This window comes from Mesoplodon mirus (genome assembly GCF_964341445.2).
Source record: "Mesoplodon mirus genome assembly, chromosome: 13".
NCBI classification, from domain to species: domain Eukaryota; kingdom Metazoa; phylum Chordata; class Mammalia; order Artiodactyla; family Ziphiidae; genus Mesoplodon; species Mesoplodon mirus.
Genome location: NC_138989.1, coordinates 16981042 through 16999439, shown reverse-complemented (window position 1 = coordinate 16999439; position 18398 = coordinate 16981042). Strand labels below are relative to the sequence as shown.

At 42.6% G+C, this 18398-nt stretch overlaps 1 protein-coding gene across 1 annotated transcript; it reads left to right on the top strand.

Annotated features, from left to right (window-relative positions):
* Positions 1-623: 623 nt before the first annotated feature.
* COQ5 (coenzyme Q5, methyltransferase) lies at positions 624-16819 on the top strand. The gene is made up of 7 exons (XM_082641069.1): positions 624-858; positions 4559-4708; positions 8767-8988; positions 13588-13694; positions 15311-15399; positions 16002-16113; positions 16196-16819. Exons 1-7 carry the CDS (start codon positions 657-659, stop codon positions 16295-16297), a joined length of 984 nt encoding a protein of 327 aa, XP_082497195.1. The 5' UTR covers positions 624-656; the 3' UTR covers positions 16298-16819.
* The last annotated feature ends 1579 nt before the right edge of the window (positions 16820-18398 follow it).

Genomic DNA, 18398 nt, shown 5'->3' with positions numbered 1-18398 from the left:
TTTTCCTTCCCATCTATGAACTTCCTAGGTTCATAAAATGGAAAGACCAACGAACAATCTTTCCTATGTTTATTATTCAGAGTAGTCTAGCATGTTTCTCAAGACTGGTCTGCCAATCCCTCTCATAGAAATCACCAGAGAAGTTTGGTCAAATAGATTCTCAGTATCCATATCAGATTTACGGATCCCAAATCTCTGGTATTTGGGGCCCGGAAATGTGCACTTTAAGATCAAGCCAAGTGATTCTTTATGCACGCCAAGGATTGAGAGAATTGATCCTGTAATATTAGCCTTTTACCACACTGTACCTCCGTTTGCCCTCTTCTGCACCAGAATACAAGAGTTACTCAATATCTTGGAAGTTCGTACTACAGGTTGGCAAGTTGCAGAGACGTGGCCTCAGAGAGGTGATTGGGGGTTCTCCCTAGGGTCCGCTCATTCCTGGTGAATTCTATATTCAATTTGGAGAGAGAGAGAGAGAAAGGGATTTCGGGTACTCAAAGCCTAAATAGCCTCAGAATCCCAGAGATCCTGCAGAACTCCTTAATATCAGGTTTCAGGACGCCTTCAGCTAATAATGTCTCTGGCCGGCCGCCGTCATCCATCTAGTGAGGCAACGCGACATCCTGTCTGGAGGCGGTCACCCGACTGTCAAGATGGCGGCCCCCGGGAGCTGGGTTTTACGGAGCTTCTGCTGCCGTGAGTGGTCGCGAGTGTTGCCGGGCTGCAGGCTTCCCGGGCTTCGTAGCTCCTGGCCCAGGGGCCCGCTGGGTGCGCGGCCCTTGTCCCAAGAGAAGCGGGCAACCGAAACGCACTTCGGGTTTGAGACTGTGTCGGAAGAGGAGAAGGGGGGCAAAGGTGCAAAGGGTGAGAGGGGGGAGGGGGGAATCTGACCGTCTGCGATCTAGTTTCTTCTGCCCTTATTAAGGGTTGATTTAACGTCCTGTCGGCTCTGGTGCATTATCTTCTGCAGTCCTGACCTCCAAGGAGTATCCCCAGCCTAACCCTGCCAAACTGAGACGCTTCCTCTTTTTAAGTAATTATCACAAAACCCCATCAGTTGAGCGTTTATGATGTGCCAGGCAGTGTGCAGACATTGTTTACAATTCTCATTTCAACTTCCCGATGATGAATATTGCTATCCCATGTTACGTATGAGGAAACTGAGGCTTAAACGTTAAGCAAAAACTTGCCCAGTTTAACATAGCTAGTAAGTGGTGGAACTAGTATTCCAACCCAGTTTGGTCGGACTACAGAGCCCACGTTCTTAATCTCTTGCTAAAGGGATAGGCCATCTTTTATAAAAAGAAAGAAGGAAACTATTTTCTGTGTGCCTCAGCTTCCAAATTTGCCCGATAGGAATAATAGTAACTTTTTTCATAGAGTTCTTGTGAAGATTAGATTACTTCATACAGTGAAGAATTTTGAATAATGCCTGGCACTTCATAATTGCTCAGTAAATGTTAGATATTGTTGAGCAGTTTTTTGTGTTCACCATAAGCATAGGAAAGGAAAAGAACTTTTTAAAAACTCTGTACCATTTGTAATGGGGAAGGTATTATGCCCATATTACAGATGGATAAGGTGAGACTCTGAGAGGTTCCTTAACTTGGCCTATGGTCACCCAGGAAATAAGAGAAAGAGCCTACAACTGAATTTCCATCCTCTTATAGACTAGCACGTTGTATTACCTCTCACCTGAACCTTAACTAAATATTATACGTAGCTCTACTGTAACTCTTTGAATACTGAATTTAAATTAACATTTATTTCACTGTGAATCCCCAGAAAGCTGGGATGGTGGCTCATTCACGTCTGTATCCTCAGCACCTGATGCACATTGGGAGCTTGATAACTGATTATGGCGTGAAATAAATGGAGCCAAGTAAAACGATAGCAAACTTTTATTGAGGCCCTGAAACCTTTTAAAAATATTTCACATTAGTTCTTTTTTTTTGTGGTACGCGGGCTTCTCACCGTTGTGGCCTCTCCTGTTGCGGAGCACAGGCTCCGGACGCGCAGGCTCAGCGGCCATGGCCCACGGGCCCAGGTGCTTCGCGGCATGTGGGATCCTCCCGGACCGGGGTACGAACCCATGTCCCCTGCATCGGCAGGCGGACTCTCAACCACTGTGCCACCAGGGAAGCCCCACATTAGTTCTTATAAATACAAGCGTATGAGGTAGGAACTCTTATCCTGTTTGTATAGATGAATAAACTACTAATAAGTGGCATAGCTGGAATTTGAATCCACATGGGTTGCTTCCAAAATAATAATAATGCTTAACCTCTGTATTGTGCTTTACAATGTATAAACAACATTTCACACAATGACGGGGGGAAGAGTTACCCAGTAAGCTAAATACGACTTTCAGGTTGAGACCCAAGATTGAAGTACAGGCAATCTTCCCTTTGCACAATGATGCAGGACAGTAAAAATGTCCATGCAAGCTGAAATCATGACAATGACCTTAAGGATCAATGGGGAAAATTGCGATTGTTCCAGAACCTTTAAAAATTATCAAACATCAAAAACTCTCTTACTGTCAGTTATAAATGTATAAGGAAATGAAAAAATAGTAAAGTTGATATTTATTTAGCACAGTCATTTAAAATTAGATTTAATTAATACAATTAGAATTTTTAATTGTTTAAATTTAAAATTTTAAATTAAATTAAAATCTAATAAAAAATTAGAAAGATTGAGAATTAAGTTGTTTTATTCCTTTGTAAAAAATTTACCACGAGTAGTTTAAACAGTGTTTGCGTCCTTTTTGGCATATAATTTACAGTAGGGAGTGAGCACCTTCTCCATGCCTCAGCAAACGGCCATACTTCTTTCTAAGGTTCAGTCAGCTTCTAACATTTTATCCTTTCACTTTCAATGTCATGAAATATCTCCAAGAATTCCTTTAATGTGAAATTTTTTGCTGGCATCATTTCCTCTGGGACATCTTCAACCTTTTCATCACAACCACATTCTCATTTACATCCATAAGTTAATTTTCCCAAAGTTCCTCTGGCTGCATATCTAAAACCTCTCGAGGGTCAGCAGTATCAACATTCCCATGGTCATGTTTCTCCTGTAACTCCACTGACATATTCAAATTTCACTTCCAGGGTTATCACTTTTCATTATTTTGTTGCACTTTCATTTTCATTGGCCAGTTTCCTCTTTCAGTTATCTAGTTTTGTACAATGCCACAGAGATTTACAGCTGAGATAAGAAGATAACACAACTACATGCTTTGCTGTCTGCATGTGAACTGAATAACTGATGTCTAGTGACCAACCACCTACAAACTGAGAAGTGACATTATTGGCTTCTGATCATGATGCATATCTGTTATTTATGTATGATTTGTGGACTGAAGAACTACTAGCCGAATTTGTACTTTATGTGATTAGTCTCAGTTAATAGACCACTGGATTTGAAGTTGCTGGAGGACTGGTATTATTGAACTAAACCACAGTAACTGAAATTCTTGTATATTAGAACCATGTAAAGCAAGAAGGGCTTATACTTAGTGGATTGAGCCTTAGTGTCCCTCTAAGTACCCCCAAAAGATGTTCAAAAGCAAAGAGCAAGCTTATAGGATCCCAAGGTTGAGAATAGACATTCAAGACTGAGTTAAAGGAGGGGGCTCTATAGTCTGCTGATTCAGCAGAGGACAGTAATGTTTTGGGTCTAAGCAGCACATTTTATCTGAGGAACTCAACGTGTCTCCCCTTCATTACCTAATTCAGCCTTACAGCAGGCAGGTAGGGGGCTGGCGCTGATATTCTCATCTCATGGGCAGAAATTGAGGTGCAAAGAAGTTAAATGTAGCCTGTACTTTAAAGTGTATTGGATAGTAAATTCCTTAACTCTTCAGCTAGCCCAGATTCCACATTCTGCCTTAATCCTATGGAGGGTCATGAGGACCCTCTACAGTGTGACTTGGCCCTGATTCACATCCTGCCATCCATCTGCCCACCAAATTGTACATGAGGTTTTTCTCAGTGACGCTGGCAGAGATAAGCTGAGGTCTTCCCATCCATTTGTCATGTCTTTCTAATGGATTTTGTTGTCTTTTATTATAATAATATTAGAAACATTCCAACCCCCCACCGCCCCTTCCTCTAAGAAACAGAAACTGGGGAATTCCCTGACGGTCCAGTGGTTAGGACACAGCACTTTCACTGCTGAGGGCGCGGGTTCGATCCCTGGTCAGGGAACTAAGATCCTGCAAGCCAAGCTGCGTGGCAGAAAAAAAGAAAAAGAAAAACAGAAACCTATTTAGTACTTAAGTATGTGCATGACATTATTACAAGGTAATGACCCTAGGTAAAGCTAACTAAGATAACAGAAAAGAGGTTGACTTCTTTCTTACATGATGTAATTTAAGCCTTTTTTAGAAGGGGTAATGTTAAGGTGAAGATTTGGGCATCAAGCATTATGACTTGGCTCCACCTTGCAGACAGTTAATTTCATGGGGGGGAAAGCTTTCTCCTCTTTCATTTAGGACTTTTCCAGGTTAATCTTATGAATAGTCCAATCATGTTGTATTTCTCTCAAGTCTATCAGGTGTTTGAAAGTGTGGCCAAGAAGTATGATGTGATGAATGATATGATGAGTCTTGGTATCCACCGTGTTTGGAAGGATTTGCTGCTCTGGAAGATGCGCCCGTTTCCGGGGACCCAGCTGCTGGATGTTGCTGGAGGCACAGGTAACATACAGTTCTGTATCCTGGGGTACCACTAAGCTCCTTTTATAAAAATTAGTGTCTCTTGGGACTTCCCTGGCAGTCCAGTGGTTAAGACTCTGCACTTCCGCTGCAGGGGGCACAGGTTAGATCCCTGGTCGGGGAACTGAGACCCCGCATGCCTCGCAGTGTGGCCAAAATAAATAAATAAGTAAAAAATAAAAATAAAATAGTTTTAAAAAATTAGTGTCTCTTGTTGGAATGAGCTAGCTCACCTACCATTAGCCTGAAGATAGTAATTGAAAATCAGTACACTTCTCAGAAAGATTTACTCTTTTCTTTTTAACTGAATGTCAGTCAAAAGCACAGAATATCAGCTTTGTGCCTGTCACTTTTCTAAAATTCACAGGATTACAAAGTAAAACGATCAATTTTTAACTCCAGTGGCATTTCCCCATCTAAACAACCGTTTTACCTTCTGTTTAACCTTTATCCCACTTTCCCTCTTTCTTTGGTGTGGGGAAGTGGGAGAGCTTTTATCATGTTATGTAAGCTTTCTAGGCAGACTTTTCTGCCTAACCTACTATGATATCAGATATCAAAAGCTCATTTATTTATGCATGGTCCTTTGTTATTTGGTGCACACTAGGCATTTGGAGAGAAAAATGTCATACTGTGTAATATAATGTAATAATGTCATAATCTATACTAATAGGATAATGTATAATAATAAGTTACAGTAGACAAATGTCCATGTTTGAAACATGCATATGTGTGGCTTTGTTGGTGTGGCCCTCTACCCAAAAGGAAGCACAGAGGGCAGTAAGGTGGAGGACGATTTAGCAGAATCTATCAAAATCTAAAATGCTTACAGTCTAGGATCCCACAGTTCAAATTCTAGACATGTAGTCTGAAAACAAAAACAAAAACTTGCACAGAGAGATAGCTACAGAAGGGGGTCAGTCAGAGCTGCTTCTATCTCCAATGTACCCCAGCCAGTAACATTACCACATGCTAGCAACTGCCCATTTAGAAAATACAATTGAAAAGTAATCCCATATATTTAAAAAGACATTGAAAAAGTAGAGCTACAAATATGCTCACTGCATAATTTTTAGTCATAGTGAAAAATTGGAAATAACCTATTTCTACCTCAATAAAGAAATGGCTTTAGGGACTTCCCTGGTGGTGCAGTGGTTAAAAATCTGCCTGCCAATGCAGGGGGCACAGGTTCGATCCCTGGTCTGGGAAGATCCCACATGCCACGGAGCAACTAAGCCTGTGTGCCACAACTACTAAGCCTGCTCTCTAGAACCTACAAGCCACAACTACTGAGCCCATGTGCCACAACTAGTGAAGCCTGCGAGCCTAGAGCCCATGCTCCGCAACAAGAGAAGCCACCGCAATGAGAAGCCCGTGCACCGCAATGAAGAGTAGACCCTGCTCACCACAACTAAAGAGAAAAGCCCACACACAGCACCGAAGACCCAACACAGTCAAAAAATAAAATAAATAAATATATATTTTTAAAAAAGAAATGGCTTTAAATTAAGATACATCAATACTATAAAATATTAGGTAGCTATTTAAAAGAATGAGGAAAGCCTATAAATACCAATGGAATGGTCTCAAGGACATATTAAGTGGGAAGAAAAAGAAAAGTTGTATACAATGCATATAATATGATCCCCATTTATGTTTTTAAGTTGTTTTATATGAGTACATATATTTAGATATATAGGAAAGTGACTAGAGAATACCTAATTGGATGGAGAGAATGGAAAAACTTAAGGATATATTTCTTACACTGTAAGAAATAAACAAAGACAAGGAAACTGCATTATAAAAAGGGAAATGTGATCCGGAAAGCACTGGCTTTGCCCGAACAATATTAACCTGGTCACAATAATGTACACACTTGATTTTCAGCTTTTAGACTCAAACCATCAACAAAGCACAGAAGACGTAGCTATAGAACAAATAAAATGTTATCAGGCTTGACAGAATAAAAATATATATATGATGGAATGCTGAAGGGAGTCAAGAGGTACTGTCTGTAGTTGGTGGAATAAGAAATAAAATACTGGGGTGGAGGGATAAATTTGGAATTGGGATTAACAGAGGTATACTACTATATATAAAATAAACAACAAGGACTTACTGTATAACACAGGGAACTGTATTCAATATCTTGTAATAACCTATAATGGAAAAGAATCTGAAAAAGAAAAAAATGTATATATATGTAAAACTGAACCACTTTGCTGTACACCTGAAACATTGTAAATCAACTATACTTCAATGAAAAAATTAAAATAAAAAAATATATTGATTAGTTTATTACTCTAGGTTACAAAGGTATCTGTGAGGAATTATGAAAAGTGATAAAATATATTGGGAGGATAAAAGCAAGCAGAGATGGGGGTGAGTAAAGAAGTAGCTGGTGAGTAAAGAAGTAGCTGTAACCAACAGAATAAACAGTTAAAGGAGTTGGGAAGGATGGTCTGTGGGGAACTGAACTGGGAGTAGGAAGTGGTGTGGCAGGGAACTGTTGCTTGTGACTGTACCTTTACCTTTATGTTACTGTCATAAAAATTATTAGAAAAAGACTAGAAGGCTGCACGCTAAGCTCTTAACACTTGTTATGTCTGGAGAGTGTGGACAGAGAATGCAACTTTCATGTTTTATTCTACATGTTTAGGTATTGAGTCTTATAGTAAGAATGTGTCCATGCATTACATATGCAATTTTTTAAAGGTTTTTTTTTTTTTTTTGCGGTACACAGGCCTCTCACTGCTGTGGCCTGTCCCATTGCGGAGCACAGGCTCCGGACACGCAGGCTCAGCGGCCATGGCTCACGGGCCCAGTCGCTCTGCGGCACGTGGGATCTTCCTGGACCGGGGCACGAACCCGTGTCCCCTGCATCGGCAAGCGGACTCCCAACCACTGCGCCACCAGGGAAGCCCGAGGTTTTTTTTTTTAATTAATTAATTTATTTATTTTTGGCTGCTTTGGGTCTTCATTGCTGCGTGCAGGCTTTCTCTAGTTGCGGCAAGTGGGGGCTACTCTTCGTTGTGGTGCGCAGGCTTCTCACTGCGGTGGCTTCTCTTGTTGTGGAGCACAGGCTCTAGGCGCACGGGCTTCAGTAGTTGTGGCACGTGGCCTCAGTAGCTGTGGCGCACGGGCTTAGTTGCTCCGCAGCATGTGGGGTCATCCTGGAGCAGGGCTTGAACCCGTGTCCCCTGCATTGGCAGGCGGATTTTTAACCACTGAGCCACCAGGGAAGTCCAGGTTTTTTTTAAAGAATCTTAGACGTTAAAAATTTGCTGTTAGGGCCTCCCTGGTGGCGCAGTGGTTGAGAGTCCGCCTGCCGATGCAGGGGATACGGGTTCGTGCCCCGGTCTGGGAGGATCCCATGTGCCGCGGAGCGGCTGGGCCCGTGAGCCATGGCCGCTGGGCCTGCGCATCCGGAGCCTGTGCTCCGCAACGGGGGAGGCCACAACAGTGAGAGGCCCGCATACCGCAAAAAAAAAAAAAAAAAAAAAAAAAAAAAAAAAAAAAAAAAAAAAAAAATTTGCTGTTAAAAAGAAAAGTTACTGGGCTTCCCTGGTGGCGCAGTGGTTAAGAATCCGCCTGCCAGTGCAGGGGACATGGGTTCAAGCCCTGGTCCCCGAAGATCCCACGTGCCGTGGAACAACTAAGCCCGTGCACCACAGCTACTGAGCCTGCGCTCTAGAGCCCACGAGCCACAACTACTGAAGCCCGCACACCTAGAGCCTGTGCTCCACAACAAGAGAAGCCACCGCAATGAGAAGCCTGTGCACCACAATGAAGAGTAGCCTCCGTTTGCCGCAGCTAGAGAAAGCCGGCGCACAGCCAGGAAGATCCAACGCAGCCAAAAATAAATAAATAAAATATATAAAAATAAAAATTAAAAAAATAGTTACTGTTGAGATGAGTACAAACTTCAATTTTCATACACTCCTCAACCCCTGCACCTTTGTTGCTCCTTTTGGGTTTAAGAAATGCTGGGTTTTTGTTTTTGTTTGTGTTTGATCTTTCCTCCTGTTGGCTTCCCACAGGTGACATTGCATTCCGGTTCCTTAATTATGTTCAGGCACAGCATCAGAGAAAGGAGAAGAGGCAATTAAGGGCCCAGCAAAATTTATCCTGGGAAGAAATTGCCAAAAAGTACCAGAATGAAGAGGATTCTTTGGGCGGTTCTCATGTCATGGTCTGCGACATCAACAAGGAGATGCTAAAGATTGGAAAACAGAAAGCCCGTGCTCAAGGATACAAAGCTGGTAAGTCCTGCAGAAAGTGGACCCAGAGGAGATGTTTATATGTTTATAAAATAAGATGGAATATGTACAATGCTGAAGTGCTTTCTCTTCCAGGTTTCAAAAACTTGCAGATGGGTAGGAGTGGAGGATAATTTGTGTGGCTGCGTCCAGCATGTGTGCTGTTACGTACATTATTTCAGCAACCCAGGGAGTTAGATTATCAGCCACGTGTGACAGGGTAGATAACCCAAACCCAAAGAGGTTAAGTATCTGCTTCAACTAACACAATTTAAATGGCAGATCCGGAATGGGGGCTGGCTCTTTGGATCTCAGCTCTTGGACACTGAGACAAGTTTGGCTTTTAATTCCCAGCAGCTCCCCAGTGACCCCCATGCCCTGTTCTTGAGCCATTTCATCCCCCTCCCAAAACTAAGCTCTGCTTCAGCTTTCAAACCAGGGCTCCTGGGGCCTGGACATTTCCCATGTGGGGCTCTTTTTACAGGCAGTCTTTGCTCCAGAGCACCTCTACCCCACCCCCACCATTGGGTGGGCTGAGACTTTCTCAGATCTTCATCCAGGTCTAATGGCTTTGTTTTTGGGGGGAGGTGTGTGTGTGTGTGTGTGTGTGTGTGTGTGTGTGTGAGATTTATTTATTTATTTTAATACATCTTTATTGGAATATAATTGCTTCACAATACTGTGTTAATTTCTGTTGTACAACAAAGTGAATCAGCCATATACACACATACATCCCCATATTCCCTCTTGAGGCTCCCTCCCACCCTCCCTATCCCATCCCTCTAGGTCATCACAAAGCACCGAGCTGACCTCCCTGTGCTATGCTGCTGCTTCCCACTAGCTATCTCTCTTACATTTGGTTGTGTATATGTATGTCGATGCTACTCTCATTTTGCCCCTCACCCGCTGTGTCCTCAAGTCCATTCTCTACGTCTGCGTCTTTATTCCTGCCCTGCCACTAGGTTCATCAGTACCTTTTTTTTTTTATTCCAAATATATGCGTTAGCATACGGCATTTGTTTTTCTCTTTCTGACTTACTTCACTGTGTGTGACAGACTCTAGGTCCATCCACCTCACTGCAAATAACTCAATTTTGTTTCTTTTTATGGCTGAGTAATATTCCACTGCAGGTCTAACGGCTTTTCCCACACAGCCTTGCTTCCTCTCCTTTTTATTTTTCCCAGGTGTCTCCTCTCACCCCCCTGTCCCCAAAAAGAAAAAAAACCTTTTGCCCTCCTACCTCTGTTTCATCGTGGGTTTCTCAGAGGGACCAGCTGATGCAGTTGAAGAATCACCCGTAAATGGTACTCCTCAAATTTCCCTAGCACGGTACTCTCAGTGGCCAATGGGAGAATGCCTGGGTATCTCCAGGAACCTGTTGCAGCCTCCAAATAGACAGTTTCTGCTCTAGCTTAAAGATATACATTTTGCATTTGGCTTTCTGTTTGTTTTCATATTTTGAAATACTTTTGCCCCCAGTTTTTTGCCCCAGTAGAAGTACTGATCTGGCAGCTGCAGCACATTTACCCAGCTCTTCAGAGCCGCTGCACTGCCCTCTTCCACGCTGGCCGAGCACTGCAGGCAGCCCCCGTGAGAGGCAGTGGTGCACAGCAAAGGAAGCCAAGTCCCTTGGGTCCCTATCAGCACTTCTCCCCTCCCCCACCCCCACCATGAGTGTCTATGGTTATTTTAGCTCAATTCTGCTGCCTCCTCCTCCTCCCACCCACAGAATGAGCTGCCTAGACGAACTGCAGCCCACTTGGCCCCCCAAATGAAGGGCTCTTTTGTTAACCATCAACACTGATCAGAAGGCTGACAGTCACTAGTGTTTCTAGACAAAGGCACCGTGTTCTTACTCCTACTGAGAAACGTGTTTCCCTTCTCTCTGGTGCTTAGCCACGAAGACTGGAGAACAAAGATGGAAATGATGGGTAATGTTCCACCTCTCGAATCATCTCTTCCATAGCACAGCTTGCCCTTCAGGCTCTCCTAACAGCCAAGAAATCCACCTGCGTAGGAATCATTACATGCTGCATAGTATGGTTTTATCTTTCCTCCTTGCTTTATCAATCTCCAATAATAATACCTTTGCAAAAAATAAAAAAAATTGAAACTAAGTAGGAAGATCCTAGAAATGATTTAATAGTTTAAAAAATTAATGTGTAAAGGCATTTTTGTGTGTAGTACTATTATGTGTTTTACTTACATGTAGCACTTCCTCCCAAAATGGAAGCTTGGAGGGCAGGAACCTTAAAAAGATTATTTGATGGTTTATAAAAGTGATATATTTGGGAAAATTTTGGATATTAGAAATCAAAAATTTGAAAAGGTATTAAGAAGTAAATATTAACCAGAGTTTCAGCATCCAGAGATGACCCTCAATATATTTCCTTCCTAGCTTTTTCCTAATCATTTTCTTTTTATAAAATTGAGAACATCTTATGTATATAATTTAGTATCCTGCTTTATTTAATTCAGCATTGTATCATGAGATTTTCCCATGTTATTAAAAACTCCTGGGAATTCTCTGGCGGTCCAGTGATTAGGACTGCACACTCTAACTGCTGAGGGCTCAGATTCGATCCATGGTCAAGGAACTAATATCCCACAAGCCACATGGTGCAGCCAAAAAAAAAAAAAAATTTCCTTAAAATCATTTTTTATGATATTCCCTCATATGGATGTTTTATGATTTGCATAACCAATTTACGTAACTAGTTGATCTTTCTTTTTTTCTGATGTTTTTGCACGTAGCACAATGTTGTAACATCCTTATTTGTAAATTTTTGCATGCATCATTATTTTCTTTTTACTGACTATATATTTGGACAAGTGTTTAGGCTCTCTAGATCTCAATTACCTTATCTATAAAATGTAGAAAATAATAACCCTTCTCACAGTAGGAGGTACTATCCCATAACTGTTAAAAACACAGGCTCTGGAATAAAACTTCCTGAGTTCTAATCCATCTGTGTGACCTTAGGCAAGCTACTTCAATCTTTCTGATACTCAATTTTGTTCACCTGAAACATGAAGATGATAGTACGGCTGTCTCAGAGTCGGTATGAGGATGTGAGAAGATAATGTATGCAAAGTGATGACACAGACCCTGCCATCATGGGCTTAGTAAGCAGTAGCTTTGATGATGATGTCATTAATGTCCTCCTCCTAAAATTCAAATAGCTGGGTCAAAGGATATACTTATTACTAGGGCTCTTGTTAAATACTGCTGGCATGCCTTCCAGGAGGGTTATTTCCATTGACCTTCCCCTATAGTGCCTTCCTTCTATATCATACTTTTTTTTTTTTAAGTTCCATTGAGACACCGAATGTGACAGTGCTTTTATTTTATTTATTTATTTATTTATTTAAGGAAGCCAAGTGTTTTATTTTATTTAAAATTTATTTATTTATTTACTTAGGGCTGCATTGGGTCTTTGTTGCTGCTCGCGGGCTTTCTCTAGTTGCGGCGAGCATCGGCTACTCTTCATTGCAGTGCACGGGCTTCTCATTGTGGTTGCTTCTCTTGTTGTGGAACACGGGCTCTAGGTGCACGGGCTTCAGTAGTTGTGGCTCACGGGCTCTAGAGCACAGGCTCAGTAGTTGTGGTGCTCAGGCTTAGTGGCTCCGTGGCATGTGGGATCTTCCCAGACCAGGGCTCGAACCTTGGTCCCCTGCGTTGGCAGGCAGATTCTTAACCACTACACCACCAGGGAAGTCCCTCTATCATACTTTATGTCTGATTCACTGCAAGTTGAATAATATTAAAGCCAAATCAGGATCCTCAGAGGACATAGCTACCCTGATGGGGAGCTCCCTTGGGTGTTTTCTGAATTCATGACCAGACTTGCAGTCAAGACACTCTGCTTCGCTATGACTCCAGGAGAACCAATATAATTATACTAAATTACATACTTCGAATACTTCCAATGACTGTCTGAAGTAGGTACTATTATTGACTCCATTTTACAGATGAGGAAACAAAGTAGTTTATTAAACATTATATAGCTAATAAATGGGGAAGCTGGAATTAGAACACAGGCAACCCCAGGACCTGGGCTCTCAACCACAGTGCTTTACACAAAACACCTAGTTGGATAAAAATTGCTTAAGGGTAAGGCATAACTAAGTGACCAGTGTCTACTCTGAGAACCTTGGAGGGACTTCCTGCTAAACTTCAAGGGCACCAGCTTCACATTCTCAGGACTGGAGGACACCGTGAAGACGGTGGCCAGGAATCCACTGGAGAAGGCAGGTGTGCATTTTCTGACACCACTTCAGATACCACACGTGTGATGTTTGCCCGGCACCAAACAGCTCTCCAGTTCTCCAGCGCCAACCAGCTCTCCAACAATTCAGTTCAGTTCTGACACTAATTACCCAGAGTTAGCGTCAGATTCCACAGGTTTAAGGGCTAATTGCCACAGGACTGCCCCCACTTCACAAGCCAGCCGCCAACAGGGTGTCCACGGTACCCACAGTTCTGTCCGGCCTACTGCAAATTCAGGGTTTCCCACGACCCCCTCCTCAGGTTTGACAGTTCACTGGGTGCAGAGGAGACAGCTGTCCAGACTGAGGCCAGAACTGCTTTTCTCTTTCAGGACTTGCTTGGGTATTGGGAGACGCTGAAGAACTGCCCTTTGATGATGACAAGTTTGATGTTTACACCATTGCCTTTGGGATCCGGAATGTCACACACATCGATCGGGTAATGAATGGCTGCATCCGCTTGCATGACTCAGGATATTAGTTCTCCTGGAGTGGCTCCACCGTGAATGAGGAAAGGGAAAGATTCTTCTCTGGGCTCGGCTCCTGAGTTGAATGTTTCAGACTTAGAGGTCTTAATCCTTTAAATTGCCAATTTTCCTGCCCACAAAATTGAAAAAAAAACACAGAGCAGATCCCCACAGAAGCCTCTGTTGCTTGGGTTGGTATTTACATCTTTTAAAAAAAAATTTATTTATTTGGCCGCATCAGGTCTTAGTTGCGGTGGCGGGCTTCTCTCTAGTTGTGGCGCGCAGGCTCCAGAGTGCGTGGTCTTAGTTGCCCCGTGGCATGTGGGATCTTAGTTCCCCAACCAGGGATCAAAACCCGCGTCCCCTGCGTTGGAAGGCAGATTCTTAACCACTGGACCACCAGAGAAATCCCGGTATTTACATTTTTGAGACTGTCAGTCTTGCTCTCTCATTTCATCTGCTTCCTCTCGCTTGTGAAGCCACCTGACTCTGACACTGCAGACCAGAGGGATTTCCAAGGCTGACAGAGAAAAAGGCACTCAAACCCTATTTTGGCAGAAAGTAGCTAGATTCATGGTTCCTCTGTAGGAAGAAGGGAATGTTCAGCTCTTAATCTGATGCAGCTCTTCTTTATTTCTGCTTGAACATTCTGTTCAAACATTTGAAGATGGTAAGCAAGGCACCCAGTTTCATTTCTGTAATGTGGACTCCAGTTGCCTAGTTGCCTGCTTTAGGTGGGACATCCTTTATGGTGTACTTTAGCTTCATTTTTATGACCTGTCCTGTGTCTGTAGCCAGTTTATTATTCCTTTTAAATTAAAAAAATAATAATAAATTTTAGTAGATTCAAAGTTCAAAAGGCACAAACGGATATATCAGTAAAAGTCTTCACCTTGTGTCCCAACCATTCAGTGCCTCCTCCCCCTGCTGTCACCAATTTCTTAATGTTGCTTTGCAAAGATGTCTTGTGCATATTAAGTGTATTTATTTTCTCTTTTTTTATACAAATATTAGCATATGAAACATTTTGCCCATTGCTTTTTTTTCCCTTAAAAATATACCTGCAGACTTTTCCATGTCAGCACATAAAGAACACTGGCTCTTCCTTTTTTTAATAGCTGCATTCCCTTTGTATATATATTCCATAGTTTAGCATCTCTCATTAATGGTTAAGATACTTCTAATCTTGTGCTGTTCAAATCGTGCCATAATGAATAACCCATGTCATTTCCACAATAGAAACATTTCTGTAAGATAGATTCCTTGAAGTAAAATTGCTGGATCAAAAAGGAATATCCATTGTGATTTTGAGAAGTCATTCAAAAATTGCCACCTGTGGGGGGGTTGTACCAATCTGAGTCAGTTTAGATTACTCCAAGTAACCTTCTCTAGTCACGGGCAGCAGAATGCCTAAAAAATTTAGGAGACTGTGGGTTATCTCTGCTATTACAGCTTCCCAGCTGAGAGTGAACACGGGATCTGTGGGAAATAACTTTTATAATGCCCATAGGAGCTGACGCCGCCTCAGCCTCCCAGAGTTGAATGAGGGCTGCTGATGAGTGTGTTCTGTTGTTCCTGTCTTGCTCAGGCGCTCCAGGAAGCCCATCGTGTCCTGAAGCCAGGAGGACGGTTTCTCTGTCTGGAGTTCAGCCAAGTAAACAATCCGCTCGTATCCAGGTTGGTATTGTTAACAGGGCTTGATTTTCTTCATCTAGCCAAGCGTTTCCCATCCCAAAGTGGACAGAAAATAGCCAGTAAGCTATAAGCATGAACTTCATAGTTCAGTGTCCCAGAGTCCCTGAGGGACAGTGCCACCTCTGAGGTCAGCCATTTCTGAATGACAACACCTAGGCCAGAAGGGTCTCAAACCAGTAACCAGAGACTCAAGTGGGCCCACATATGTATTTTGTTTGACTCATGGTTATTTTAAAAATTGACTTAGATGTCCATATTTTAAAATCAGGAAATTTTACATAAAAATCTAGATTTCCAGCTTCACTTGAGAAATCAGATATATGGCAACCCTGGTTAAGCCCATATTCCCACATGGCAATAGTCAGAGCTGAATAGTAACTGCCCCTTCTCCACTTTTCTGGTACTTCCTAACTGTGCCTGTCACCACAGCCTCACTACTCCCTAGGCTCTTGCACCTGGCCCACTTCACTTATTTCAGGTACTTGCTTGACCCTTATAGGCATTTGAGTTTATAATCCCAGGCTTAGACCTTCTTGCTTATTAACGGTCATGTTCTAATCTTAATCTTTTGCCTTTTTGTTTAGGCTCTATGATGTATATAGCTTCCAGGTCATTCCTGTCCTGGGAGAGGTCATTGCAGGAGATTGGAAGTCCTATCAATACCTTGTAGAAAGTATCCGACAGTTCCCATCTCAGGTACAAAACTTCTATAGCTTACAACAAAGGCCCTACAGTTGAAATCCAGGCGATTTTTGCTGTATCCTTCTTTGTGTTTTAGGAGGAATTCAAGGAGATGATAGAAGATGCAGGTTTTCAGAAGGTGACTTATGAAAATCTAACATCAGGCATTGTAGCCATTCATTCTGGCTTCAAACTGTAACTCCTTTAAGATCCTGGAGTGTGAACCAGTCACATCCTGTCAAAAGGCTGGAGCCGAAGGATAATGTGGTTAGTGAGACCAGCACAACATCTCCTCTTAAGGCTGTGCGCCTTGGACTCATGTTCTGATGTGACCAGTCTCAAAGTGAAAGAAACAAGCTTCTGTCACTTTATTGTAGCTTTCCTTTGGGGCTGCTTCAGGCCTTCTCCCAGAGGTATTTGGTCTGTACTTTTTGCTTAACTCCTAATTCTTCTTGGCTCTGTAGTATGTGGTTAAGGAAAACCAGCACTAAAACTCAGTTTTGAAGTGTATTTGTGGCTTCTCTGCCAGTGCTGCCTTCCAGAGGGATAATGAATCATTAGAACCCAATGATGATTTGAACCAGAAAACTTCCTAGCTGTACCCAAGTCCATCTTTCAGCCTAGGACTAAGTCTGGGGCCAAAAGCCAAGGCCCAAATTAGAGGGCTAAGGATCACAACTAGAACTGTACACTGTAACACTAAATGAGTTTACAATTTTCATGGGTTTTGTCATTTTTTTCTTGAGGTAGGTGGAAGAAATACACTTTCATCACTATTCATTCAGTTCTTCTACCAAAAGCCACTATTGTGTCCTCAGTGCCTGTCATGAAGGAAACTTGACAAATCCTCGTTGAAAGAATAAATCTACCTGATTTCACGTCTTACAAAGAGAGATTCTTTGTCAGGATACGTTTGAGGTCAGGGTCTTATAGCCAAACAAAAAAGTTTGATAACTATTTGTCTAGCTAAACCCCCTCCAGTACTCAGCAGAGCTGGACAGAGCTCTTGTCTCCTTAATACAGTCCACTCTTTGATGTTAAAATGAGACCATAAATATTTTCAGTGCAGATGAAACTTAAGGGTTTTTTGGGGGGGTGGGGGAGGGTTGGTAAGAAATTGCAGAAATCAACCTGTGAGTTGGCTGGCAGTTGAATTGCAGAGACCTTAGTTCAGTGCTATTTGAAAAGTCTTCAGATATGCTGCCTCTTGCCCCAGCACAGAAGGGGTCATTTACCCCTTCACGTGAGTCACGACCTTCACTCACAAGATTGTGCCCTTGTCACTGAAAAGCTTCCAGATACAGCACTCTATATACACCTGTCTCAAAGAACAGCACCTAAGAACAATTGATAAAATGCTAAACCTTAGGGCTTCCCTGGTGGCACAGTGGTTGAGAGTCCACCTGCCGATGCAGGGGACACGGGTTCGTGCCCCGGTCCGGGAGGATCCCACATGCCGCGGAGCCATGACCGTGAGCCATGACCGTGAGCCATGGCCGCTGAGCCTGCGCGTCCGGAGCCTGTGCTCCACAACGGGAGAGGCCACAACAGTGAGAGGCCCGCGTACCGCAGGGAAAAAAAAAAAAGCTAAACCTTAGAAAAACTTTTGAGTTTTGTTTTCAGCCAGCTGGTGCCTTTGAAATTAACAAGGAGCAAGCACTAAAAAAAACTTCATGGATCATCAACCCAGTCCTCTCTCAGCGGCAATGTGATTCTCCTATCTGAATCAAGAAAGAAAAGTTAAAAGCTGTCACTTCCTGGCGAGATATGGGCCTGATCAAATTAGAACTCCCATTGTCCAGCTGTTTGTGGCCTGAAAGCAGCTGGAGACTGGAAGTAGAGCTAAAATCGACAAGATTGATGCAGCTTTGAAAGCCAAACACCTGTTGGGCTTCAAACAAATATAGCCAGGTCACGAAAGAGGAAAAGGAGGTAGAAAAAAGATGTATTACAGGAGCATTCTCAGTCTGTTCATATAAATACAAACCTAAACCACTGCAATTGCAGTCCCGTTCCACAGTACCTCCTATTCCTTTCCTGCAGAAAGCAGGGGAAAAACTTCTCCCATTTTAATTGCCGTAATAGTAAAACAATTTTTTGCCCCTCTACCCTAAAACTTTCCCAGTCCTAACATTGATCAACTTCACTAGAACTTTTAAGACCCCAAGTTCTGGTAAAGAAAAACAACCTCCCAAAGATGTTACAGACCTAATACTGCTCTTAAGATGGAATCATCAGTCAATTCAGATCTATCACCCCCTCTGTGTAGCATTAGCCTGGCTGCTCAGACACACTAATTG

Bases quoted from the DNA above. Each gene is read 5' to 3' on its own strand.
- COQ5 (XM_082641069.1), top strand. From the start codon at position 657: ATGGCGGCCCCCGGGAGCTGGGTTTTACGGAGCTTCTGCTGCCGTGAG. The intron at 859-4,558 runs GTGCAAAGGGTG...ATTTCTCTCAAG, and splicing joins AGAGGAGAAGGGGGGCAAAG to TCTATCAGGTGTTTGAAAGT. The intron at 13,695-15,310 runs GTAATGAATGGC...TGTCTTGCTCAG, and splicing joins ATGTCACACACATCGATCGG to GCGCTCCAGGAAGCCCATCG.